The sequence below is a fragment of the Triplophysa dalaica genome, chromosome 16 (genome assembly GCF_015846415.1).
Source record: "Triplophysa dalaica isolate WHDGS20190420 chromosome 16, ASM1584641v1, whole genome shotgun sequence".
NCBI classification, from domain to species: Eukaryota; Metazoa; Chordata; class Actinopteri; order Cypriniformes; family Nemacheilidae; genus Triplophysa; species Triplophysa dalaica.
The window spans coordinates 3,959,358-3,983,992 of record NC_079557.1 but is presented as its reverse complement, the minus strand read 5'-3'; the positions used below and the strand labels follow the sequence as shown (position 1 = coordinate 3,983,992).

At 39.3% G+C, this 24,635-nt stretch overlaps 4 protein-coding genes across 7 annotated transcripts in view; 1 reads left to right on the top strand and 3 right to left on the bottom strand.

Moving 5' to 3' along the window:
* Positions 1-808: 808 nt before the first annotated feature.
* exosc3 (exosome component 3) lies at positions 809-2,790 on the bottom strand. Its single transcript, XM_056769887.1, has 4 exons — positions 2,538-2,790; positions 2,078-2,227; positions 1,743-1,894; positions 809-1,621 (listed from the first exon to the last, which is right to left on the bottom strand). Exons 1-4 carry the CDS (start codon positions 2,763-2,765, stop codon positions 1,414-1,416), a joined length of 738 nt encoding a protein of 245 aa, XP_056625865.1. The 5' UTR covers positions 2,766-2,790; the 3' UTR covers positions 809-1,413.
* Positions 2,791-3,123: 333 nt separating this feature from the next.
* Positions 3,124-16,751, top strand: tcerg1a (transcription elongation regulator 1a (CA150)). 2 transcript variants are annotated; one of them, XM_056770239.1, is made up of 21 exons: positions 3,124-3,170; positions 3,787-3,988; positions 4,133-4,285; positions 4,486-4,762; positions 4,850-5,086; positions 5,793-5,855; positions 6,729-6,929; positions 7,472-7,581; positions 7,658-7,746; positions 7,873-8,033; positions 8,299-8,377; positions 9,507-9,639; positions 10,801-10,890; positions 12,365-12,483; positions 12,582-12,732; positions 14,139-14,303; positions 14,605-14,787; positions 14,952-15,131; positions 15,219-15,302; positions 15,424-15,524; positions 15,704-16,751. In XM_056770239.1, exons 1-21 carry the CDS (start codon positions 3,124-3,126, stop codon positions 15,903-15,905), a joined length of 3,027 nt encoding a protein of 1,008 aa, XP_056626217.1. In that variant the 3' UTR covers positions 15,906-16,751. The 2 variants fall into 2 exon arrangements, with proteins under 2 accessions (XP_056626217.1, XP_056626218.1); XM_056770240.1 differs by lacking the exon at positions 5,793-5,855.
* A 278-nt stretch (positions 16,752-17,029) lies between these two features.
* Positions 17,030-18,724, bottom strand: gpr151 (G protein-coupled receptor 151). The gene is given in 2 exon segments (XM_056770177.1): positions 17,030-18,231; positions 18,233-18,724. Coding segments are annotated over 2 exon segments (1,272 nt in total). The 5' UTR covers positions 18,623-18,724; the 3' UTR covers positions 17,030-17,349.
* Positions 18,725-20,253: 1,529 nt separating this feature from the next.
* The window catches only part of ppp2r2ba (protein phosphatase 2, regulatory subunit B, beta a), a 42,740-nt gene continuing 38,358 nt past the window's right edge, over positions 20,254-24,635 (bottom strand). For all 3 annotated transcript variants that reach the window (XM_056769799.1, XM_056769800.1, XM_056769798.1), the window contains exons 7-9: positions 22,914-23,083; positions 22,053-22,144; positions 20,254-21,964 (exon numbers count right to left, since the gene is read on the bottom strand). In XM_056769799.1, the coding sequence (XP_056625777.1) occupies positions 21,685-21,964; positions 22,053-22,144; positions 22,914-23,083 (542 nt within the window). In that variant the 3' untranslated portion in view covers positions 20,254-21,684. The remainder of the gene's footprint in view (positions 21,965-22,052; positions 22,145-22,913; positions 23,084-24,635) is intronic.

Here is a 24,635-nt window from a genome sequence, read left to right as displayed (position 1 = left end):
GCTTTGCTAGCTTGTTTGCATACATAAGTAATTTCATTTTTTTTATTTTCAGGATAACAAAGAGCGCGCGGAAAATTTGTAATGTGCTCAGATGATCTTTCCATGAAGGTCAGCATCTTTATCCAAACTACAGACTCATCGATGACCACATGGGATCTCACTTCTCACTTGCATAGAGAATCACTGCATATGGCAATAGATATAGATCTTAAGGGGTTGTATTCAATCCCAAATATATAGGTGGCATTCTGAAATCCTTGATTCTGCCACTTGTGTGACAATGTTGATGTTTACTCTCACAAAATAAATCTAGACAAGGACCCCAATTGTGCGTTTTCTCCTTTCCTATGAAGTGGTATAATCGGTTTCAGCAGCAACAACAAACAAACATTATGTGTCCAAAATTTTATTTACGTTAAACCTCTGAAAAGGATCAATAACTGTTAAGTAGTTCTAATTTAATTTGATTATATATAATTAAATCATAAAAATACACTTAAATCATTTCAACTGTGTCTAACAGCTCCCGAAAGCCAGCAAGGAAAATAAGTCATTTGATTCCGTGAGGAATGCCTGAATATTACTGGATAAGCAGTGACAGAGGTGGGATATTTCTTTAGCTCTGGCTTCGTGTGTACCAAAGACCTTTGTTATAACATGACAGGGCAAAGATGAACACCCCCCCCTCCTCATTCTGGTGGAGTCAGCGTATCTATAGAAGACTGGAACTCCCTGGCTGCTCTCCCAACATGCCAATACTGGTGATCCTTATCTTTTCATCGGAAAAACAACACCAGACTGAAACCAGTTTAGGATTGTTTACCAGTTTGACCTTTACTTTACTAGTTTGACCTTTTCACAATTTATGCCTGAATTGACACAGTTGTCTTGCTAAAGAATAATGTTCATCATGTGAAAATGAAGTATTTCCCAAAAAGAGGATATAAAATGTGCTGATTAAAATCATGGCCTTCCATTATCCAGAAAACATATGTAATTTCCTGAAACTATGATGAATAGGAGGTCGACAAAACAGCAAGAACACTGAAACAGTTAGGGAAATGATGCCCCCCTCTGGATACAGAATATAAAACCACTTCAAATATGTCTTGTTTAGCAAACATTTATATTTTATCCACATTTAGTGCACTATGTGGATGATGTTTAAGTAAACAGTGAAGTGTCAGACCAGATTTATACAAAAAAACTAAATCAGAGGAATTTAATTTACTTTTCTGGAATACAAACATGTGCTGTAGGCAAAATATTCCATGTACAATGTTTTAGTACAAGACAAAGGGCCACTTCAATGGTGCATCACCCACAACAAACAACAGAAAAAAAATGTCCATCCACATTTGATGATGTGGTTTTATCACCTCTGGTTGCACTGGTTGGTATATGATGTGTCCACTAGAAGGAGCCTTCTGTCACTTTCTTGAATAGTGTCTGTCTCTGTTGGGAGGTCATGTTCTCACAGGTCTCCAGAAGATTGGCAACTATCAGCGTTTGCTGAACAGTCTTTGCTTTCACCCACACTCTTCCGTTCAGCCCAACAACCGTCTCAAAAGGGAAAATCTTTTCCAGGTCCTTCACTATTTCACTCTGAGGAGCCAGAAGTCTGAGGAAATAGAGAATGTGTGCATTTTTGCTGTGAAGCTTTTTTTCAAGTATAGATGTCTTGCAAATGTTAAACTCTGTATTAAATGATTATATGATATGTTGGTGCTGTGGACACAAACCTGCGCACTAAACCCACTGAGACTTTAAAAAGCAGGCCATCGGCTCCAAACACCCCCATCCCATTGGCTCTGCCACAGCTGTCTATACACACCAACTCAGGCTCCATATCTTTGTTTGCAATTGTGAACTGGCCGTACACTAAATCCCCAACCTAAATTGAAATATACAGTTTAATTATTTATTGTTTTGTAAATACAAAATAGAATGTGGGAAGACATTGAAGAAGAACGACTAAACGAGACAAAAACAGAAGGGTTTGAGTAAATGTAACAACATTTTAAGTATCTATTAAATACATTTAAACTATGTGGCTTGATAAAGCTGTCGAAAGTACCTGCACATTAGGTCTGTTTCTCTTTGTAGATCCCTCAAATGCCAAATACGAAAGGGATGCCTGCTCACTTCCTCCAACATCCACTTTGTAGATATCTCCAGACTTTGCCGTCACAATACCAATGACACTTTCACCCTTTGTTGGGATGTACTGTGCGAAGAATTAAAGTGGAAATAACAGAATAAGATTAGTTACAGATGGAAATAACATGTTTTAAACGACATTAAATTACGTGTTAAAATGTACAGTTAAAGATGCTATGTATGTATTTAAAGATTCTAGGTGGTGACAAACAAAACGGAGCGCTATGAGCATTAATTAAATAACATATTACATCATTTGTATACACAAAGTTGTAATGAAGTTCTCTAGTAATTCCAGATAAACCATGAACATGTCTGAAACATTAACGGTGCAAGAAAGGGTGAAGAGGGGGGTTTGTTGTAAGTTAGTCTCTCACCCGTCTCTGCTGAGAGTCTATCCAGTACAGGTTTGCTTGTTTATGGCGAAGAATTCCACTTTTACACACATGAACTTCCTCGCCATTTCTCCGAAGCCCTGGACCGCATATTATTTTTTCAGTTTTGACATTACAGTCTCCACCTTCTGGAAGACTGAATTTGAACACATCGCCAGGTAAAAGCACCTCGCCGATTTTATCTTTGAAACGAGCATGTACGGTGTCCATGACAAAATCCAACGTGAGCGCCTTGCGTTTTGTGTACTTCCGGTCTCATAAAAGGAAGTCAGTTTATCCAAAATAGAAGCTATGCAAAAACAACGAAATATCTGTGAAAAAAAATATGTGAATAAAGTAAAGTTTAATACTAAATATATATTTATATTCTATATAAAATTGAGAATATTTTACATACACATTACATAATTGTTTATTGCAATTTTATGTTAAAAGCACAACAACGTATTCTTAATATTTTTAATGTTAAATATTGGGGAATATAAGCTTATTTTAAGCAGACATCCTGATAGAAGGAGAAATTTGAACATCCCCAGACCGGAAGTGGGACTTTTATTGTTTTTCAGTGATGGCGGAGCACACAGATGCAGAAAGCATTGGCCTTGCCGCTAACAGGTACTGATTTAGCGCTATATTACGCATTTCGGGTAAAACCAACGAGCAGTTATATATGCACTTCGGGTTTTCTTTAATAATGCAATAGGACGGTTTTACAAGTTCACCGGTTTCCGCGTTTTTAAGCCTGGTCTGTTCGGTTAGTTCGTTGACGATATAGGCACAATAACAGCATATGACTGAATGGATCTTTATGTAGATATTTTTTATTTCTCTCAGTCTAGCTGCTAGAAATTAGCGTGGGAAATAAATGCCCGTATTTGTGTATTTAAGCCTTTATAAAATCGCACGATTTTTGGGAGTTTAGTGTGAAAGAGTAAAACGAGCTGCGCTAATAAAAACAATAGGAAAAAAGGAATTGTATTGGTTTTAATGGAAAACATAATGATCTCTAATGGTAATGTGATTTATTGATTATATTGATGAAACGTTATCTGGGTGGTGGGAACCAATGGGACGCTATTAAATTCTTCTGGAATAAAACACTACACGAGGAAACTTTAGCATGGTTTTAATGGCAAAAATAAAGCATAAAGCTTTTTAGCAGGGTGTGTTTTGTGCTGCAGCTATGGTGTACAGATATTGTTCTGTAAATAAATATTTGTTTACCCAACAGCATGGCTCAGCAGCCAACACTACGGTTCCCATCCGCTGCTCCTCCTCCCACTAACCCCGCCTCCCGCAGACAACCGTTACTGAGCACCCCCGTGCCTCCTTTTGCCATGATGAGGGGTCCTCCACCCCCATCCCAGCTTCCGTTCGGACGAATCCCTTTTGATCCTAGTGTGCCCCCACCCATGGGTGCCCCACCTTTACAGGTACGGATTGCCATCTGTTTTGAATGCAAAACATGTAAATCCAAAATGACACAACTTTGTGCCAATTGAAAAACAAAGATGAAACATTCCTGTTAATGTGTTCCGTTGTATTTTCATCATAATCTTTCTTGTGTGTTTTGAAAGAGAGCACCATTCATGCCCCCGCTAGGATCATCCATGCCACCTCCACCTGGCATGATTTTCCCACCGGGAATTCCTCCTTCAGCCTCTCCTGCTCCACCTTCCCTGACCCCGACAGAGGAGATCTGGGTGGAGAACAAGAGTCCAGAAGGAAAGGTATGGCGGAAGGAATCGATAAGTCAAGGCATCTTACAATGATTATGTAATACATTGATTATTTTATTGATTTATTGAAATCTTTTATCAGTTCATGTTATTATTGTTATTAAATTAACATGTTAGAGAATTTTACACATTTTATCATGCACTCCCATTTTAAGTGCGGGTAAATGATACCTTATAAATTCTTCTTTAAGGTGTATTATTATAACGCACGTACAAGGGAGTCAGCCTGGACGAAGCCTGAAGGTGTCAAGGTGATCCAGCAGGCCGAGCTGGGTCCGCTCATGCTGAGTCAGGTGGCTGCGGCTGCCGCCGCAGCAGGCGCTGCTAACACCGGGCCCGGCTCATCTCCCGGCATCCCACCTGCTCTCAGCAGCACCGCAACCTCGCATAGCTCTCACACTCCCATAAGCTCCGCCCCTTCCCCCAGCATGACTGCAGCCTCGCCCCTCCTCCCGACACCTGGATCAGGTACGTTCTGATGTCATTGAATTTTTCGGTATTCAATTTGTGAAAATTTGTCCTTATTTTTATGTCTCCCAATTGTTTCCCCTAAAGGCCCAGAGGTCGTGGAAATGTCGGCTGTTGTGACCACAACCCCATCTGCCCTGCCACCCCAATTAGCATCTGTCAATCCCCCAACGGTTACGGTCGCCATGACGGCAGGACCGCCGCCCATGCCAATGGCACTGCCCCACACTGTGCCACAGCAAGCAGCTACAATGCCGGGATTTCCTCCTGTCATGGTGCCCCCCTTCAGAGTGCCTTTGCCCGGCATGCCTATTCCACTTCCCGGTAGGTTTGACCGACAATCCCGTTACACATTCTTCTGCTCTGCTAGCGGTCTTTGAATGCAACTGCCTTTCACACCTTTGTTCCCTGGTCTGGTTATAAATCCTTGTCTTTTTGTCTTTTTCCTCGATCAGAGCATGTGTGTAGTTTGACAAGAGACTCGTCAGATATATTTTTTCCCTTTCTGTTCTTTGAATGACTGTGAACTAACCTCTGGAAATCATCGGTTAGCAGGAGGTTTTAAAGAGAAGGCTTTATTATGTTTAAAAGTAATTATGAATTCAGACTTTTGCAGAAGTGACGTTCCGTGTTCTATAGATGGCAGTAATCTGCCATTTTCATGTGCACTTGTTGCCAAGCAACAAAGTCAGATATTATTTAATCAAAGACAAGGGGTTCTTAGATCAGTTCGCAGTGTAGAATATTCCTAAACTTGCAATTTCGTCATGTATTTCACCCAGATGCAGTAGTCGACACTTTCACACATGCATCCTTTTCTGTTTATTTAACATCATGTGGTTTTACATTCAGAGGTACTCTACTGCATCTGAAATGTGGGTTGCTGATCTACGTTGTGGAAAGAAAGGTCGTCAAATTGGACGGATGCTAAAAGGACTTCATCAATTTTACTGCCGTTTAACAGGTTTCATGTGTGAAAGTGGCTTCGTCTCTTTTCCAACACTCTGTGCTTGCTTATACGCTCTTTCAGGTGTAGCAATGATGCAGATAGTAAGCTGTCCCTATGTAAAGACTATCTCTCCTACCAAAAACGGTAATTCCCTCCCCATTATGGCATGTTAGTAACTGTTGTTGATCTTTATGCTTTTTTTAACTACAATCAATTACTCAAAATTAGACGCCCCTCTGTTTTCACCATAACAGTTCAAGTTTAATATGATGTTAACTGTGTCTTTTAACAGCATCATGTCGCTTGTTTTGACTTAACAGTTTTGATGAATAACGTTAGAGTAAGCAAAACATTTGAGGCTGTCAAAAACAATTACAGTGGAGTTCTAGGCAGCAACCTAGATTAAAAACAGCTGTAGAAAATCAGATAACACTGTTGTCGTGGTTTGTTGTTCATCCCTTGTGTCTCTTTCTTGTGATATTGTGATACTCTCATTTGCATGTGACATCGTGCTTTTTATACATTTAGAACATGTCTTGACCTTTTTATAATCCTTTATTAAGTTGACCGTTTTGCTGTACTAAACCTGTACTAACCCGTTTCTATAAGTCGCAACTGTGACATCACATATTTCTTTTTAGTTATACTCTGCAAAAATTAAATTTCTTAGTTAGTCTTCTTTTCTTGTTTTCCAAATAAAAATGTCTAAACATTCTTGAATCATGAAGCATTTTCTTTATGAGCAAACTGAATAAAATAAGTCTTGTTTTTAATAAAAAAAATGAAATTTCCGTACAATTGTGCGATTGTGAAATCGAGTTATTTTCTTAGGTCATTTTGCTCATCAAAAAATCCAAGAGTTTATAGACAATTTTACTGGAAAACAAGAAAAAAATACTTACTAAGAAAGTCATTTTTTGCAGTTTATTTATCTACACTGCCGTTATTTTTCCTGAATGTGGCTAAGAATAGTGACATGTTTTGAACAGATTCTGATTTTTTGTGTGTAATATCAAGGAATGCTCCCTGGCATGGCACCACCCTTAGTTCCCATGATGCCCCATCATATGGCGATGGCAGCCAGACCCTCAGGATTGCCTGGAGGTATGGGCACATCCGACTGGGTTGAGTTCAGAACGCCGGACGGAAAGTCCTACTATTATAATAAACACACTCAGGAGACCACCTGGGACAAACCTGAGGAGCTAAAAAAGACAGGTTAGAGATATCCTTGTGACGACTCAAGTTGTGAGGTTGTCTCCTGCAATTATAGATATGGCTTGCATGTTTCAATTGAATTAAAGCAACACTTTGTAGTTTTTTCGACCTTAAAATAATGTCTCAAAAATGATTTCAATGGCAGGACAATTCTTAACTGGTCAAATTCTACAGTCGCTGCTACCTGAGCAACCTCCTAGAGGCTAAAAACACACAATTTAACTTTTGTGTTCGGGTTGGTACATACAGTCCCCTTCCTGCGAAAGAGTGCAATATGGTTTCCAAACTGCGTTTCTGCATTCGTCGGTTCCATCAGCTTTGTAAACAATTCAAATGTATTGCTGCCCACATGTTAGCTTATACAGCGATATTATTTACGACACTTGTAACAGGAGTTGCAGGTATCATCCACATGGGTGGACCCAGAAGCGAAAGTTCAAAAGTGCTGCTTTAATATGATTAATGCAAACGTTTTTAAACAATCAACAAAAAAAATATTTTCTGAAATCTTACAGACGTTCATCTCCATGTTTTTGTAACAGAAAAAGAAAATGAGAAGATCAAGAATATAACCATGGACATGATCGATGCTGAACTCATGGACATGGAGGTTGGAAGTTCAAAAATCGAACCTCCAAAAGAACAAAGAGAGGTTAGAAACAAGCTCAGATTTGAGAGTTTTTTAAATGGAAAAGAAAGCTCACACCTCATCTGTGTCTTAATCTTAGGAGCTGAAAGAGGCCGAGATGACAGATCAACAGAAAGCAGCTGTAAAAGCAAAACCTGTGGCTACAACACCCATCCCTGGCACACCATGGTAGGCAACTAGTCGTTTATTTTCTTAACCCAATGACTCCACACAGTTTTTCCCCAGAGTGCAGATGAGGAACTGACGCTTGTACTGTAACCTTTCACGTGTTTTGAATTTGATTGTGTCATATAGGTGCGTGGTGTGGACGGGCGACGAGCGGGTCTTTTATTATAACCCCACCTCACGTCTGTCCATGTGGGAGCGGCCGGAGGAGCTGGTGGGTCGTGCCGATGTCGATAAAGCCATTCAGGAACCACCACACAAAAGAGGCCTGGATAACAGCCACAAACTGGGTAAAGGTCATCTCCATAGAAACACGTGGTTTAATATTAGTTTGATCTTGCTGTGAAGAATAAATGTCTTGAAAAAAACTCATCATTGAAGATTTTTTTAAGCGTTTTGTTTGTTGCTTTATCTCGTGTGACCTTGCTTAGGTATTGCATTATACTGTTTAATGTTATAAAGTTCTCCTTAAAATAGCTTTTCTTCCGTGTCAAATGTATTTCAACAATCCATCTAAACCTTCTTTCGTTTGTTTGTGTGTTTCCTGGGACACAGTGCTGGCTAAGGAGGAGCCCGAATCCACTTTAGCTGAAGACATAATGGATGATGAAGCCAGCAAGATCAAGAGAAGAAAGTAAGAATTTTAGCAATATTTAATTACAAAAGAAGGTTTCATCTTTACAACATAAAAAAACATAACTGTGCATGAACACTTTTGTGACCCCAACTGAACTTCCGGTACACATTCACATACAATAGAGTGCCTTAATATTATTCCTAATAACAATCAAAATAAACCGCAAAGAACCGTTACTTGGCTAGACTTGTCTTTCCAGTATTTTTACCAAGCTCAACCGATACATGTCAATATACCATATGCTTTGTTTAAATGCGACCAAACTACAGGACCCATTTAACACATTCTTTATTTAATAAAATGAACATACAACAAAATTCAACAAATTGCTTATTTAATAAAAAAATTAAATAGTTAAATAATATTACTAATTAATATTAACATAAACGAAACAAAATATATATATAGTTCTATTAGAAGACTTTAGCCAAACACAAACCGGAAGTTAACTGGGGGTCAGGTGCGTGCACGTCCGATGCAACTCCTATACCTAAATCACTATGTGACTATTGGTTAAAGTAACCGTTTTACCAAAAATAAAAATTCTGTCATCATTTACTCACACTCGAGTTGTTTCAAATCTGTTTAAATGCCTTTCTTCTGATGAACACCGAGAAAGATATTTGGAGTATTTCTTCTAACCAAACAGTTATTGGCCACCATTGACTACCAAAGTTGAATAATTTGCTTTATAAAATTCTTTGTTCTATAGATAGAAGATATTTTGATGAATGTACTAAAGCAAACAGCTCTGGGGAACTTATCACTACCATTGCCATTTTTCCTACTATTTGGTAGTCAGTGTTTGGTAACAAGCATTCTTCCAAATGTCTTTCTCCGTTTTCATCAGAACAAAGACATTTAAACAGATTTGGAACAACTCGAGTGTGTGTAAATGACAGAAGTTATTTGGGGGGTCTTTTACAAAGACAAGCCATTTTGTCATTTGAAATAATGTGCAGTGATTAATCATTCAAATACTAGATGTGTACATGGATGAGTGTTAATTTTGACATCTGATTGATCTTAATTATTCATGCAAAAAGAAGCGGCACTCAAAAGCATGACGTGACCTTATCTCACACCTCCTGCTTATTGGTTGTTTGTGTTTGTTTGTTTGCATTAGAATAGAGGAGAAGGATGTTGACACAGAGAAGGAGGCGGCGATGGAGGCAGAGCTAAAGGCAGCACGAGAGAGAGCCGTGGTTCCTCAGGAGGCCCGGATGAATCAGTTTAAAGACATGCTGCTTGAACGAGGGGTAAAACACAAATACGTACTGTAGATATATTACATACAAACAGAAACAGATGACTCGAATGACATTCCTGCTCATTTATTCGGTTATGTTGATGATCTTAAAAAAAGTTTGATCTGAAGGCTTAAAACCTTGAAGTTCTGTAGACAAATATAAATTGCGCAGACAAATTGTCAATTTCAAACACATACAATACCCCTATTTTTTTATTTAGTAATCTAGAACAGATAGTGAATTGCCCAGCATAGAAAGTACATGTCAACTCCAATATGGTTTAAAAAGTATCCCAGAATGCACATGGTAAACTTAAGAGATGGGCAATAACGTGCAGAGGTTTAATGATGGGTACTAAAAAATGATAATAATCATAACTTAATTTCCATACTCTTTTCCTATTCTTAAATGTTAGAAGTGCGTTCAATCTATGTGTTTGTACGGCCACATCTTTATTAACCAAACAGCGGACAACTACCAAGCGCTTTGGCTGGGTGTGATTCCTGCGTGGCGAGATATTTATTTAATTTCTGGTCTGAAAGGTTAAACCCGTCGTTTGTTTTTAAGCTTCAGTCCTCATTAAAATACTCACCTGACATTTTCAGGTGATCAGAGACATCTCCCACCTCCCCTTGGCAACAGATTTGATGTTTCTACTATGAAATATAAATAATCGCACATGTCGCGTATGTGACAGAGATCTCTTCAAGAGGTATTTGCCCTTTACTTCATCGTCCTGTGCCAAAGATGAAAGGCACGTTTACAGTCAAAGGGTCTCATCATCAAGGCGAGATCCTTTCCCCCATCCTCATCTTCGTCGTACGGCTGCACATACAGCCATCGCAGAAGAGCTGCCGATGGCCCCCCATATAATTACACCCCTCTTGTTGCGCCAATTAGCGTTGTGGGAAAAGAAAGAGGGTTGGAGGCAGCGAGAAGGAAGCTGTGGACCACCTGTCGAGTGTGTGTCATTCATTAGGGATGGTGGGATGCAGGATGAAAAGCGTCAGGCTTACACACCCTGACTCTAGCGCCGCAGGAGGGGAACACGCTCAGAGGGGCTCACCTATCGAACACTCTCCTCATTATAATGGCCCTAATTAATAGAGGGGGGTTGATATGATTCCACGACTCATTTTTTCACCTCTGTGTCTCCGTTTTCTTACCAAGGTATCGGCGTTCTCTACCTGGGAAAAGGAGCTCCATAAGATTGTTTTTGATCCTCGATATCTACTGCTGAATCCCAAAGAGAGGAAACAGGTATTTATTTAGCTGTGTATATACGTATATGATTATTTAGCTGTCCTGTTTGTTTCAAAGTCGTTTGAGTGACTGAAAGGCCATGTCTGCTGCATACATGAGCAGCTGCCATTAGAAACTGTTGTAAAACTCCCTAATTGGTCACACATATGGGTGATTCTCATAAAATCTCGGTGTCAAGATATCAAACATGATTTTTTTAAAATCACTTGTATCAACAAATTTCATTTTATATTCATTTAAAACAAGTTATGACGTGTTTAAAGGCAAACATTTAAAAAAGTTTTTAAAAATTTGTTTTACAGAATAAGTCCTTCAAAGTTCTCATTACCATTACCATTTGAAACTTTTAGTTCCATGTTTTGCAAATATAAGTGAAGCCATGATGCCTAAGCAAATTTTTATTAATCGTACATAAGACATTAATTAATTATTTTAATCGAAAATTATACATGTAACATTTTTAATGCTGAAAACTACCTCTATTGGTAATGAGAATGTACAGAGGGTGACGATAATCTTTTAAATATTTTCAACTAGAAAAATATAAAGTAATCTTATTAAGTAATCTGGTAACTTGTTAGCCATTTGAAAGGTGCTGTTTCCTTACAATAAAATCATAACGTTACATACATAATGTAAATATATTTTTTACAGAGGATGAGAATTTCAGTCATGGACACTTATTTCTTCATTTTTATTATGCATGAATATTCTCTCAATATATATTTATTTGTCATTTAGGGACATCTAGTAAAACATCCTATCGTTTTAATGCTCTCAGACAATTCGTGACGCGTTACGGTTATGAGATTTTCAGCAGGAAAAGCAAAAATATACATAATGAATTCCAATATCAAAATTATGTTTTGTCCAAGGTAGAGAACACAATTATCTTTATTGTGATATTTTTGTGTTACCAAATTGTATGTTTTATAATTAAAATCTTTACTGCCATGATGTTTCAGTGGTTTCGTAAAAAAAAGACCCAATATAGAGATACAAGATCCTTTGAAATAGATTGAAATCCAGTCCATTTATATTTTCATGAGTGTAAAACACTGGAAAATAATGAATAAAGTTCTAGAAATGTGTTGTTTTATAGGTGATGGATCCAAAATAGCATCTGATGTTACTCAATATTCAAATTAGATGTGTCGAAATGAAACAACTGTTGTTTTACTCTAATGGCCACAAATATGGTAGTTTAGGGTATTTTAGGTGTGATTTATTTGCTAATAAAGATAATAATTAATAATTATAAGTGCAAAAAGTACATGGTGTGCACAAATTCTTCGTACAAAAAGCTTTTAAAGAGTTTAACTTTGCCAGCAAGGTTAAGAGTGTGCCTAAAATGTCTTAGTAGACTGGGTACTATAGTTTAAGACAGAGCCTGGGATTGATCTTCATATTTACTGTATGTACTGTAACCCACTCATCTCATATAATCACATGTCTGCTGTCCCCTCTGCAGGTGTTTGATCAGTATGTGAAGACTCGTGCTGAGGAGGAACGAAAGGAGAAGAAGAATAAAATCATGCAGGTGAAAGACGACTTCAGGAAAATGATGGAGGAAGCTAAACTCAGCGCCAGGTGAGATAGATATCATTTTAATACAATAAACAGTTTTGTTTGTTTGATTTGTTGTGTGTAAAATAGATCTTTGCTTAAATCACTTTGTTACCTTGCAGAACAACATTTAGTGAGTTTGCTTCCAAACACGCAAGGGATTCACGTTTTAAGGGAGTCGAGAAGATGAAAGACAGAGAAGCCATTTTTATCGAGTTTATGACGACCCTCAGAAAGAAGGAAAAGGAGAACTCAAAGAACCGGGGAGACAAGGTAAGAAAGCCCATTTACTCCTAATACGATAAACCAGAAAACCAAAACCAAAAATCTGTATCAGTAAAAAGTTTAACTTGCCTTATTTAACTTTGCAGAATTCAAAACGACAGTATTTGCTACATTACAGAAAAAAGTGTATTTTTTTACTTTATCTTTTATATACCACATTGATTAATGGAAGCAAAAGATGACACCACACCACTGGTCCTCTTGTATTTGTTCTGGGTCATTCAACCACTTGCAAACATCTTATTCCACCTTTAGCTGAGCGGTCAATCTTGAACCGTTTTTTTACCTGCCATTTGAGACTGTAAAAACACAAAATGCTCCGTAGGAGTTTCTGCAAAAACTTAAGACCACCCATCCATCATTAGACAATATCTTTTGGTCATTCTCACAATATTTGCAGATTTATTTTTTTGCATTGCATATCTGCACAGTCAAATACACAAACAGGAGAGAGAGAGAGAGAGTGAGAGAGAGAGAGAGAGAGAGACTGTCTGTGTGTAAGTTGATCTGCTGTAATGTGTCCTGGAGTTTGGTCCAAACATTCACTGTCTCGGTGGCTGGGGTTAAGTGTAGAGAGTCGGGGCTGATTGCTTTTGACAGCTAAAGGTCAGCCATCAAACATTAATGCCAGTGAAATGTCACCTGTGCGGGGGGGGGCATAGGTTGGGAGGGAGTGTTCACCAGGTGGGGTATGCCGGAGGATACCCGTCTCATTCTATATTATTATCAAACTGTATTAACTGTTTTAGTGACTTTTTGTTAGCTTTGCAATGGCCAAAACAAAACCTATAGCAGTTAAGTAGTTTTAACATTTTTAAGTCATTTATAAGAATTTAATTTGGAAAATTGAAGAATTTCAACAATTTGATATGGAATTTAAATTTCTTATTTTTTCTTGAGATATTACAGCTTTAATAGTAAGTGGTTTATCAATGTGGGTCATTTTCTTTTTTAAATTAATGTACCCTCACAATCTTCCGTTAAAATCATAAAATGCACTTCCGCCCTGTGATGACTATCCATCTCAAATGACGTAAACTATACGGCTTGGGCGGAGCATCCGTTAACTCCTCCCCTTCAACTGTCAGTCTGCTGCCAGTTTCATAGGATAATGCAATGGCTGTTTTTACACATCCAATCAATTCACAGGGAAAAACACAAGCCACGCCCACTCATTTACTCCTTTGAAATTCCTTTTCACTCGGAAATGTGTCAGAATACAGAAGTAAAAACGATTGCAATTTCCGGTTCACGGGGACTTTAACTCACCTGGTTTTAACTGCCTGGCTCACGATGGTTATTGGGTTTGCACCTTTAGTTGCCAGTTCAGATCTTTATCAGATTCTCTAGCACCTGAACTTTAATGTTGCCGTGTTTTATTCGTATTTGCTTAGGTCAAGCAGGACTTCTATGAACTTCTGTCAGATTATCATGTGGATGGTCAGCAGCGCTGGAGCAAAGTAAAGGAAAAGATGGAAACCGACCCTCGCTATAAAGCTGTGGAGACTTCAGCAGTCCGAGAGGAGCTCTTCAAGAACTACGTAGAGCGGCTTGCCAAGGTTAACACAAGCTTCTCAACACAAATCAAGTGACGTATATAGACAAACCCCGGAGGAATGTGTAGAAATCATCAATGCATTTGACAGACACTTTTTGAAGTGACTTGCAATGGTAATTTATCATTTGTAGCAGGGACAGTAAAAATGGTAGACATCTTTTTATATATCTATATGGTATATATTTAACAGGGTTGTATATTGCCTAGTAATCGAACCCTTTGCATTGCTGATGTCTTAACCAGTTGAATGTGTGGTTGTCTGTGGTCAGTTGTTTCTAAAGTTCAGTCTTCATACCCTGCAGAACCCAAACTCAGAGACAGAGAAGGAACTGGAGAAGCAGGCCCGGATCGAGGCCAGCCTGAGGGAGAGAGAGCGGGCGGTGCAGAGGTTTCGCTCAGAACAGACCAAAGAGATCGATCGGGAGCGAGAGCAGCACAAGAGAGAGGAGGCCATCCAGCATTTTAAAGCACTCTTGTCTGATATGGTAAACAAACACACAGACCTGTTATTGCTTGTTTACTCTCACCGCAATGCTCAATTTGTGCTTAGCCTACAAAATCTATTACTTATTAAATATTTCGTTTTATTTTTGTTTTATTCATCATTTAATGTGTGATTATTGAGTTTGTTGTGTTGTGAATGTGACAGGTGAAATCATCAGACGCCAACTGGTCGGAGACGCGTCGGATCCTGAGGAAGGACCATCGCTGGGAGTCTTCCTCTCTCTTAGAGCGAGATGAAAAAGAGAGGCTCTTCAATGAGCACATCGAGGCTCTCGCCAAAAAGAAAAAGGAGCATTTTCGCCAACTTTTGGACGAGACAATATCGGTGAGAAGGAGTTTTATACTGTCACACGAGTCACGTTTCTTAATGTATCTCCGAATTAACTGACTTTAAATCTTTACACTACGTTAGATCTCCTTAATGTCGACATGGAAAGAAGTGAAGAAGCTCATTAAAGAAGATCCAAGATGCATTAAGTTCTCCGGCAGTGACAGGGTAAAGAACGCCTTTGCCTGTTAATACAAAAAGACGTGTCACTCTCTCTATTGTGGAAGGTTAATGTTTCTGTTATAATTAGGATTTGTTCCTAATGTTCACCTCTTTGCCGTCACTATAGAAACGCCAGAGAGAGTTTGATGACTACATCAAAGACAAGTATATCACAGCCAAAGCAGACTTTAGAACACTCCTGAAGGAGACCAGGTTTATCACCTACAAGTGAGACTCTTTAAATCACCAGTCTGTGATTCTTTTCAGAAATCATTATATTTATGGTCTTTACAAAAGTATTGTTCATTTTGAAAGCACAGTGAATGTAAAACATGAGTAAACCATTTTGTATGGAGAGGGGGGTCCATTATGTTTGACTAATTTCAATGTCCTTTTTGTGTTTGTAGATCACGTAAGTTAATGCAGGAGTCAGATCAGCACTTGTCGGACATGGAGAAGATCCTGCAGAAGGATAAAAGGTATCTGATTCTGGAGTCCGTGCCAGAAGAAAGGCACAAACTTATGATGTCATATGTGGAAGAGCTGGACCGCCGGGGACCACCTCCCCCTCCCACCGCCTTTGAACCTACCCGACGCTCTACCAAGTGATAACGCGCACTACTCCCAGATCATTTCCTCTTCCCAAATCCACAAATCATATTATGGACTCCCAGAAACCGCAGGATCGATCGCTACAGTCCAGAAGGACTCTAGAGAAAACAGGGCTGTATACCTCAGAGCGATGGTTTGGATTGGATAAACGGATTCTGAAATCACTACTTAGACTTGTTTCGTTCACCATTCATACACTCCTGACACAGATGACATCTGTTTCATTTGTATCACACCTAACTCAGACATGTGAAATAACCAAACACGGTGAACATAAGATACCAAGTAAGTATTTTTTTAATCAACTCGAAAGGTTTGTGGCCACAGAGTATTAAGAACACATTTCATCCGTCCTGTCTGAAGGGTTGGACAGCATTAGATGGTGTGTCAATGGAAGAGCCTGGTGATGTCCTGAAAGGTCTGACCTCCCGTTTGTTTTTCCTCCTGTCAGCCTGGTCCTCACCTGAAAGTGTTTTCGTTTACCCATCGCAAGATCTATTTTCTGTTTTTAGAAACTGTGATTTGTTCAAATTGGGGGATCCTCCCGGTTTCTTGAAGATTTATTTGGTCACCCACAGGGATTTTCAAGAAGGATGAAAGCCTCTCTTTGCATTTGTTATTTTAACGGATTGTTTGGTCAACATGTACAATGTTTCTAGATGCTGAGTATGTACGGATGTATTCATTAGCTTGTTTACAATGTGTTATGACCGCACTGGCAGGGGACCATGTCACCTGGCCAGACAGTTTAATTTAACTGTTCAGATGTTTCTTAAAAAATCGTGTTTTTTGGACTTGCTTTATGTACAGCTGAACTTGAATAAAAGCAACCCATTTTTTACACTCGTTTGACAGTATTTATTTTGTTCAATTTAAAAGAGATGACAAAAAACACAACTCCACTGTCAGTAATGTATTAAAATTTATTATTTTACACAAATGCACTTTCTAAATATTTATTCTTAGAATGTGTTTTAAATTTCCATAGACATGGATCTTGCTTTCTGAATTTGCTCGAAACAGGCTTTCAAACAAAAAGAAAAAAACACTATAGGCAGATGATGGATATACACACAGATTTTTGGCTTTCGTCATAAAGAACATGTTCACAAGATGTCAACGCTGTTTTTTACTAATATCTCTACCCATAGTAATATATAATACGTACAATTAAATCTTCAACCAACATCATACAATACAAATAATACAAAGTCATTTCTATATATTAGCACTTGTAATAAATGATACCAAACCAGCTTTCTCTTTTGGAGAAGAGGTATACATAGAAACATACAAATCACAATAGAAACCAAACAATACAAACCATAACTCATTTATGATTTTGTAAGGTGTTCAATTCAAGTGAGGTCAGATTTTTTTTCTCTTTGTGTTGAAAAAGAGGATAAATTATAACCGTTGTAATGCCATGGACAGGAGTCTTTTACTGTTTTCCTTCACTGAGGTCTTGGTTTTCCCAGGGCACAGGGTCATTTTCGTGCAACTGGGAGCCAGATTCCCTCTCGTGCCAAAACTGCTCTACATCTTGGAGAACTATTCCATCTTTGTTGCTTGGACTTTCTTCTCCTGCACTCTGGTTTGTTTCCTTCTCAGGTGTTTGCTCAGACTGATGGGGAGGTAGGTGGGCTGATGTCTCAGGTCTCGGGGTGGGAGATTTTGGGGCGGATGGGGTGTGTGGTCCTGGCTTGTGTTTTGCTGGTTGCTTGCGGAGGGTAAGCCTACGCCACAGGTCTATGTAACCCTCTCTGAACTCCTCGGAAAGGGCCAAGACGATTAGAGGATTGACGAGTGAGATAGAGAACATGAGAAGTTGTGCGGAGAGAGTGAAGATGACTGGAGGAAAAATGCCATCAGTCTCAAATGCGTGCCGCATCCACACCCAGGACACCCACTGAGGGAGCCACAAGATGGCCATGGCTACGGTGAGGCTGAACAGCATGAGCGTCAGTTTGCGAGATCTGATCTGTGTCCGCAGGTTCTGGGTCTTACTCGACCTGTGTTGGCACCGTCCGTAAGCCTTCCAGAAGTAAAGTAAGGCAAAGCTCAATGGTGTGCAATAGGCCACGAGGGGGTACGCCTTCACGTACACTGACATAAAATCATGGGCATCAGATGGCACAGACTGCACACAAATCACTCCGCCTGCTTCTCTTTGAAGACTTGCAAAGAGCCACTGGGGTATTGGTACCACACACGCTAGAAGCCAAGCGAAGAGCAGCGCAACCAAGATGGTCTTCAACCGGATTGATACCTGCTTGGTGGGGTTACTGACATACCTGTAGCAAGCTTTGCCCATGATGGCAACAGGTGAAGCTCTTTGCAGCCATGCAGGAGTGCAGGAACCAGTCACAGGTCTTGCAGACAAACAAACCCAGCGTCCAGGTGGCACGAGAATATGCGGCAGCTTTGAAAGGAACGGCAAACGCCAGGACCAAACCATCAGCCAGCATCAGGTTGAGGATAAGCGCATTTACTATAGACAGCTTCCCTTTACGCGCGTTGGTTATCAGGACTCCTATAGCCGTTACATTCCCGGTAAAACCAAGGACGCAAATGATTCCCAGCACGACCGGAATCAAAACCCTCAGGTCTTCTTGATCAAGGTGCTGATATCCACTGCGCTCTAGAAACGAGCGCCTATCCACGGTGCTGTTCCCGGCGCTTATGTTCGTACTCGGTAATTTATCCATTTCCATAGAACTCAGAACTCAGCAGAATGTGCGGAAGAAGATACTTTCTCAAGAATAAGTGAAATAAACTTCCGCGCAATCTGGGATGAATCAGTTCGTGCGCTCTCGACCGCGCGCTTCTCCAAAATGCCAAAGCGCGCAAGCGAAGCGCGTTATAAAGGATGCTTTGATTGACAGGGGCCGTCTCCAGCTGACACACAGTTTAATTTCATACTCTCGAGGCCAATTAAAATGATTTCGGGTAATAAGCTCCGACTGCTACACTGTGGTCTCCAGTAGAGGAAAACTTATTTCCTCTATTGTCCTGGAAATGATGGATTTCTTTATTTCCTGTCTGAGACAAAGGAGAGATGATTGCGAATGGAAATATGAAGAAGGTTTATGAATTTTGATGAGGGATTTAATTTGGATCCACAACACATTGGAAATATGTGCTGAATATGTTTCTCGAAGTGAGATATTTTTAAATGACTAGTATCATTTTGCAATAGCCTATATACCGTAACAGATTAATAGTTCATAGCAATTTAATTGACATCAAAGTGGTTAATTGTATGAATATATAAGGGTACATAGAACCCAAAGGAACGCACGAGATACTTCCTAGGTTTTATTATTTATTCATTTATTTAAAAAGGGGTAATTCATTTCAGGAGACATGCGCAACTTGATTTGGCATTAAACATGTTCACAAAGGGCATTTTTTATAAGTATATGTATTATGAATGATTCTGCAGTGTGACAAACATTGGTGAAAGTAATATGACGTCATACTAAATTATAAAGAATGTTAAAATAGTTTAAGACATCGCATGTCACACTAGAGCAAGACCTAAATTTAATGAATTGATGTTTGCTATTTCAACTAGCATACCCATATTAGAATATACAAGATGTTGTAGTTTATATTGACTGACGATTTATTATTAATCATTCCAAGCGTTCAAACAAAATTGCTTAGATTTAATAAAGTTGTCTTCCCAGAAATCATATTGATCTTTCGGGTAGATACGGCCAATAGTCCCTGTTTTAATACTCCATACCAACCTCCAATGTTTCAGACCAAACTTTTCATGATGCCTTCTAGGTTAAATGATCCAGCTATAATCTTTTACACTCCCATTTATTCCGCATTATTGAATTCATGTGATCACAATAAAGACAAATAGTTGTGTTTCTAAAGGTTTTGATGAGTTTGATGAGGGTAATTCATCTGAAGATTCAAGCTGATGCTGAAGCATCATTATTATAATCATTGTATAATTTTCCTGTTATGAATGCATTTATTATTATTTCATATTAACTTGGCGACAAAAAGAAAAAGTAGCACTGCTGGAATAAATTTCATTAAAAGAGAAATATGTATAAAACCTAAATCAATGTTATTGAAATAACAACAATAAACACGGTTGGCATGCCAAAAACTGCAACGACTTCCTGCGGCGCTTGCAGACTGATCGCGTAATGACATCAAATCCCGCGAGAGCGATTAAAGAGACGCGCTTTGTCTCTCGCGATACTTTACGTTAGCCCAGCTAGTCTGTCGGTGAAACCGCCACAAGATGGCGTTATTGCTAAACTCCCGCTCTGACTGGCAAACCGACGAAAAATGTACGAAAAAATAGACAAATCTCAACTTCATTTTCGTCTTCTTTTTATTTCAACGAATTCCATTAAGCATAAAGACTGCATGGCAAATAATTGCATGTATACATTCTGAGCTATAAAACTTTGATTCATTAAGAATTCAACTGAAGCGTTTTTTCTTCAGAGGAGAATATTTCTGGTTCATTTGTACACAAAATTCCCTGATATCATTTAACCTTCACGTTTGTCATGTATAGGCTACATCATGATACCGGCATTCCAGTCATCCTCAGGCCAAAAGGACACAGCTGAATGAGGACAACGTCATAACAGTCTCAGACAAAAAAGAAAACAGGTTTGTTTGAATAAAAACGATGATGTTAGACATGTTTGTTTGTTGGTACAGAACAGCTTTCTTCGTTCATTGGCTCACTGTTGATGTCATGTTGCATGCAATAATACTTTTCACCCGGCACAGCACTGAAGAATTCAAAACAATGGTATACTGTAAAGTCATGAGCATACTGAGATAATGTAGAGAGAATATCATGAAAAATTCAAGTACTTCATTTCTGCGTACTCAAAAAACCACGTCGCAATTCTTTTCCCAGCTTACACGAAGCTGTTCTTCACATTTCTTGTAGAAACATTCACACTTCACGACCCAAATGCCACCCTTCCGAAACCCACCCAACCGCCCCTCAGTACCCACATACGAAAAGAAGGCACCACAGCTTATTAATGTTTACATCAAAACAAGACGACAACATAAAATGACTAAACATGACTTTTTTGACCTTTTCAATGAGATTGACTTTTACTTCAGCGCTCCATTCAAGAGGACCAATCAAGTCGCTGTGATTCCATCCGTAGATTGTTTGTGTTTTGATCAACACGGAGACACATTCCTAGTTAAACAAAGATCAGTCCGTCTTTGCCATATTGGCAGAAATCAGAAGGGCTTTGTGTTACGCAATAAATGAACATCCAACATGTTTGAAATAAAGGCACCTCTCTGTTTCAGATGCCAGGATGTCCATGAAAGAGTCCGTGAAATAAACATAAGAAAAGTCAGTGAAGGTATGTGTTGTGTTGTCCCCTGCTCACGTTTCTATTCTCCTGCCTTATAGAAGATGCTCGAGTTCACATCATTTGTCTCAATGCACATCTGCACTCAGTCAAGCATTTCCTTTAAGCACAGAAATGAATAAATACAATAAATAAACAAAGGTTTCAGGAAGAATTGGAGGAGATGCTAATACATAATTGCAAGAGGGATTGTGCAGGGCATGACGGCTCTTGTTCATGAAAATCTGGCAGCATTTGTTCACAACCTTTGCCGTTTTACTCAGCGTATTTATCACCCTACATCATAAATGTCTTCCTTCCTTTCATTTGCCTACTAAACCAACACTGGCATACTCTTCGATATACAGCAGCGCTGCACATCTTGATGAGTATCTGAAGGTGGTAAAGACGGTCTAGTTGATCTTATCCTGGAATATATAAAGGTTATTGGTGGCTGCTACGGCGATGATGTTCTCGTAGGGATGCCAGGCCGTGTGGAGAATTTTCTTGCTGAAGTCCAGGCTGTCCACGCTGATCTCGTCTTTGCGGCGCTTTCCTCCCACACACACCTTGCGGGGTTTCAGTATGGCCCGAGGTTTGCTGTTCTCCCGAGACGCCTCCAGCGTCACGTCGCGTTTTGTATTACGGTCGAACATTCGGAAGAAATTATTGTAGGAGCCGGTCATGATCACACTGGACAGAGAAAATGAAATTATTTAATATCTCTACAGACATCTACAGAATTGGTTAATTGTTCATATTGTAGCTGCGTAAAACCGACCTGTCAGATCCGTTCCACACGCATTCAAATTTGTCGAAGATGCAATCGTTTTCATACAGAGAGCAGAGCTTACTTCTTAAATAGTCGTGCACCTGGTGGATAAAATAGAGACAAGATTAGGTGAATGAATGAATGTAGAAAATAATAATTGACTTTTTCATTTTCGGAAATAAATAAAATCGGAAGTTTTCGTAAGAAGGTGCCCTTCTTTGTGTCAAGGCACGAATCCTACAGTAACCCCTTAGCCTAATTCAATAATACCTTAATATTAATTTTACAATAGTATATACTGTAGATGTCTTTCAAGAAAACAGACATGGTCTAAGGGGCCGTTTACACGAGACCGTTTTCAACTGAAAGGGCAAAAAAATTATGCGTCTTGACCTTTCGTTTAGACTTTTGAAGACGTGTCTCAAAGTGCAACTTTGAAAACGGTGCCTTTTTCGTATCCATGTAAACGGCTAAACGGAACTGACCGATGACGTCACGCGCATGCTTTTTATTTATTTTTTACGCCTATTTTTTAATGCATGCTTATTAAGCACCCAGTCCTGCGAGTATAGCCAAAACAATATGGCGTCTTCCTGTACTGTGAGCTCTCGCCGCTCGACTGTGTATAAACGTTATCCGGGATAATATCCTGGATGTACTAACGTTATTCGTTATCCTGGATCCGTGCAGACAGTTTTGATAACGCTGTCATGTGTACATGAAACATTTCAAAAACGCAAACGAAAAACATTTCTGTTTTTCATTGTGTAAACGTGGTCTAAACGAACAAACAACAACAAAAATCCGGCTTAGTTATAATGCTATGCCTTTGTGAAATGTAGGATTTTTTTAAATCGCCAAATGTTTTACCTGATAGGTCTCTAATGGTTTGCTCTCCATGTTGAGATCCCAGACTTTCACTGTCAGGTAGTCACGTGTCATCAGATAGCGCCCGCTGTGGCTGAACTTCACGTCAGAGATGGAAGAGATGATTTCAGAGAAAAAGGAGCGATTGCTTGGATCTTCTGGCTCCTCAAAAACTATACATGCATAAAGAGAAATCCATTTTAGAAAGAGATGTTAGATTCACAACCTTTTTTTAAATGATTGCTCATGAAATAAATCAAAATTGACCATATTAATAATTCAGTGCATGCATGTTTCTCAAAATAAACGAAAATGTTGCTTTGTCTCTTGAAATTAATTGCGTTTTGACTAATGTCACCACCCATAATAAAGATAAACGCGTTCTCTGTAATATCGCTCTAATTATTTTTCATAGACATTAATATGATGAAATGGAACTTTAATCTTGCATTAAAAGTCTCCTGTGTCTCAGATGTTTGTACTGAAAAAAGACCTAGAAATCTTTCAAATGTCTTTATACGTTTCAGAGGGGATCTCAAAAATATCACAAACTGAACTACGATTTGTCAATATTCAATATTAACGTTTCTCATCAAATTATCCCAAATCCAGATTATTTGATCACATGTCACGCATGTTTTTCTTAATCCTAAACAGTTTTATGAGAAACGTTATGAGACCAAGTTGAAACCTAAGTAAAACACAACCGAGAACTCCAAGCCGTGAAAGAACAATCTCTGAGATTTTCCTGCCCGGACAAACTTGGACAGCAAGTTTCATTTAAATCGTCATGTTGACCTTATCCTCGAGCCAGTAAACTTCCAGAGAAAGTTTTTCCGAATCAGTTTTACTATTCACTGCCCAGTATGTAACAAATGCACACAACACACCAGGGAAATAATACACCTGTCAGGGCAGAGAAACCGATATTTATTATCTGTTATCGGTTATTCCCTGTTGTTGTTGATTCAGTTGCGGATTAGCCTGTGATGTGTCCGCAGGCATCTCTGCAGCAAGAATGTAAGCAGAGGGAAAGGTGACAGATCAATGCAGGCGGGTGTGTTTTGGTACTGTTGGACTGCAGGTGGTTGTCATGTCATTGTGAGCCTGTCCACCTGCAGTCTTGCTGTGTGTCATTCACTGAGGGCTAATGAGTCCGTCGGGGAGCCATATGAGAAGCCACTGCACTCCGCCACGGTCCAGTGATGCTCGGAGCCCTGCTGAGCTTGGTAAGCCTCCCCCGCCTTACATCATGGATTGATTTTTAGGAATATTCTCAGGGATTTATTAGTAGGTGTGGAAAGGAGAAAACACACATACTTGCACCCAATCAGACACACACACAAAGGGAAGAAACACAAGTCGTCTTTCCTGAGGCAAACTGGCACATCTGCCTGCTGTGGCCTCACACACAAGAAAAAAAATGACAGATGTGTGTATAACTTTCGACAGCATGTGGCTGGAAATACATTCCAAGACAGCTAAAGCCATAGCACTCACAGACACCCCTCTGGCCGTGTTTAAAATTCACCAGCAAAATGTAAATGCTCGATTCAACAGGATGCAAATGCACGGACCAGCGAACACGCTCAATAAAACTAAGGAAATGACAGAATTCCTGCAGTGGCGAGAAAATGATATCCGCCCTCAAGCATTGATTTTTATGCCGAGCTTAAATGTCAATGCATGCAGTCTGATCATGAAATGCACATGGACGACTCTCAT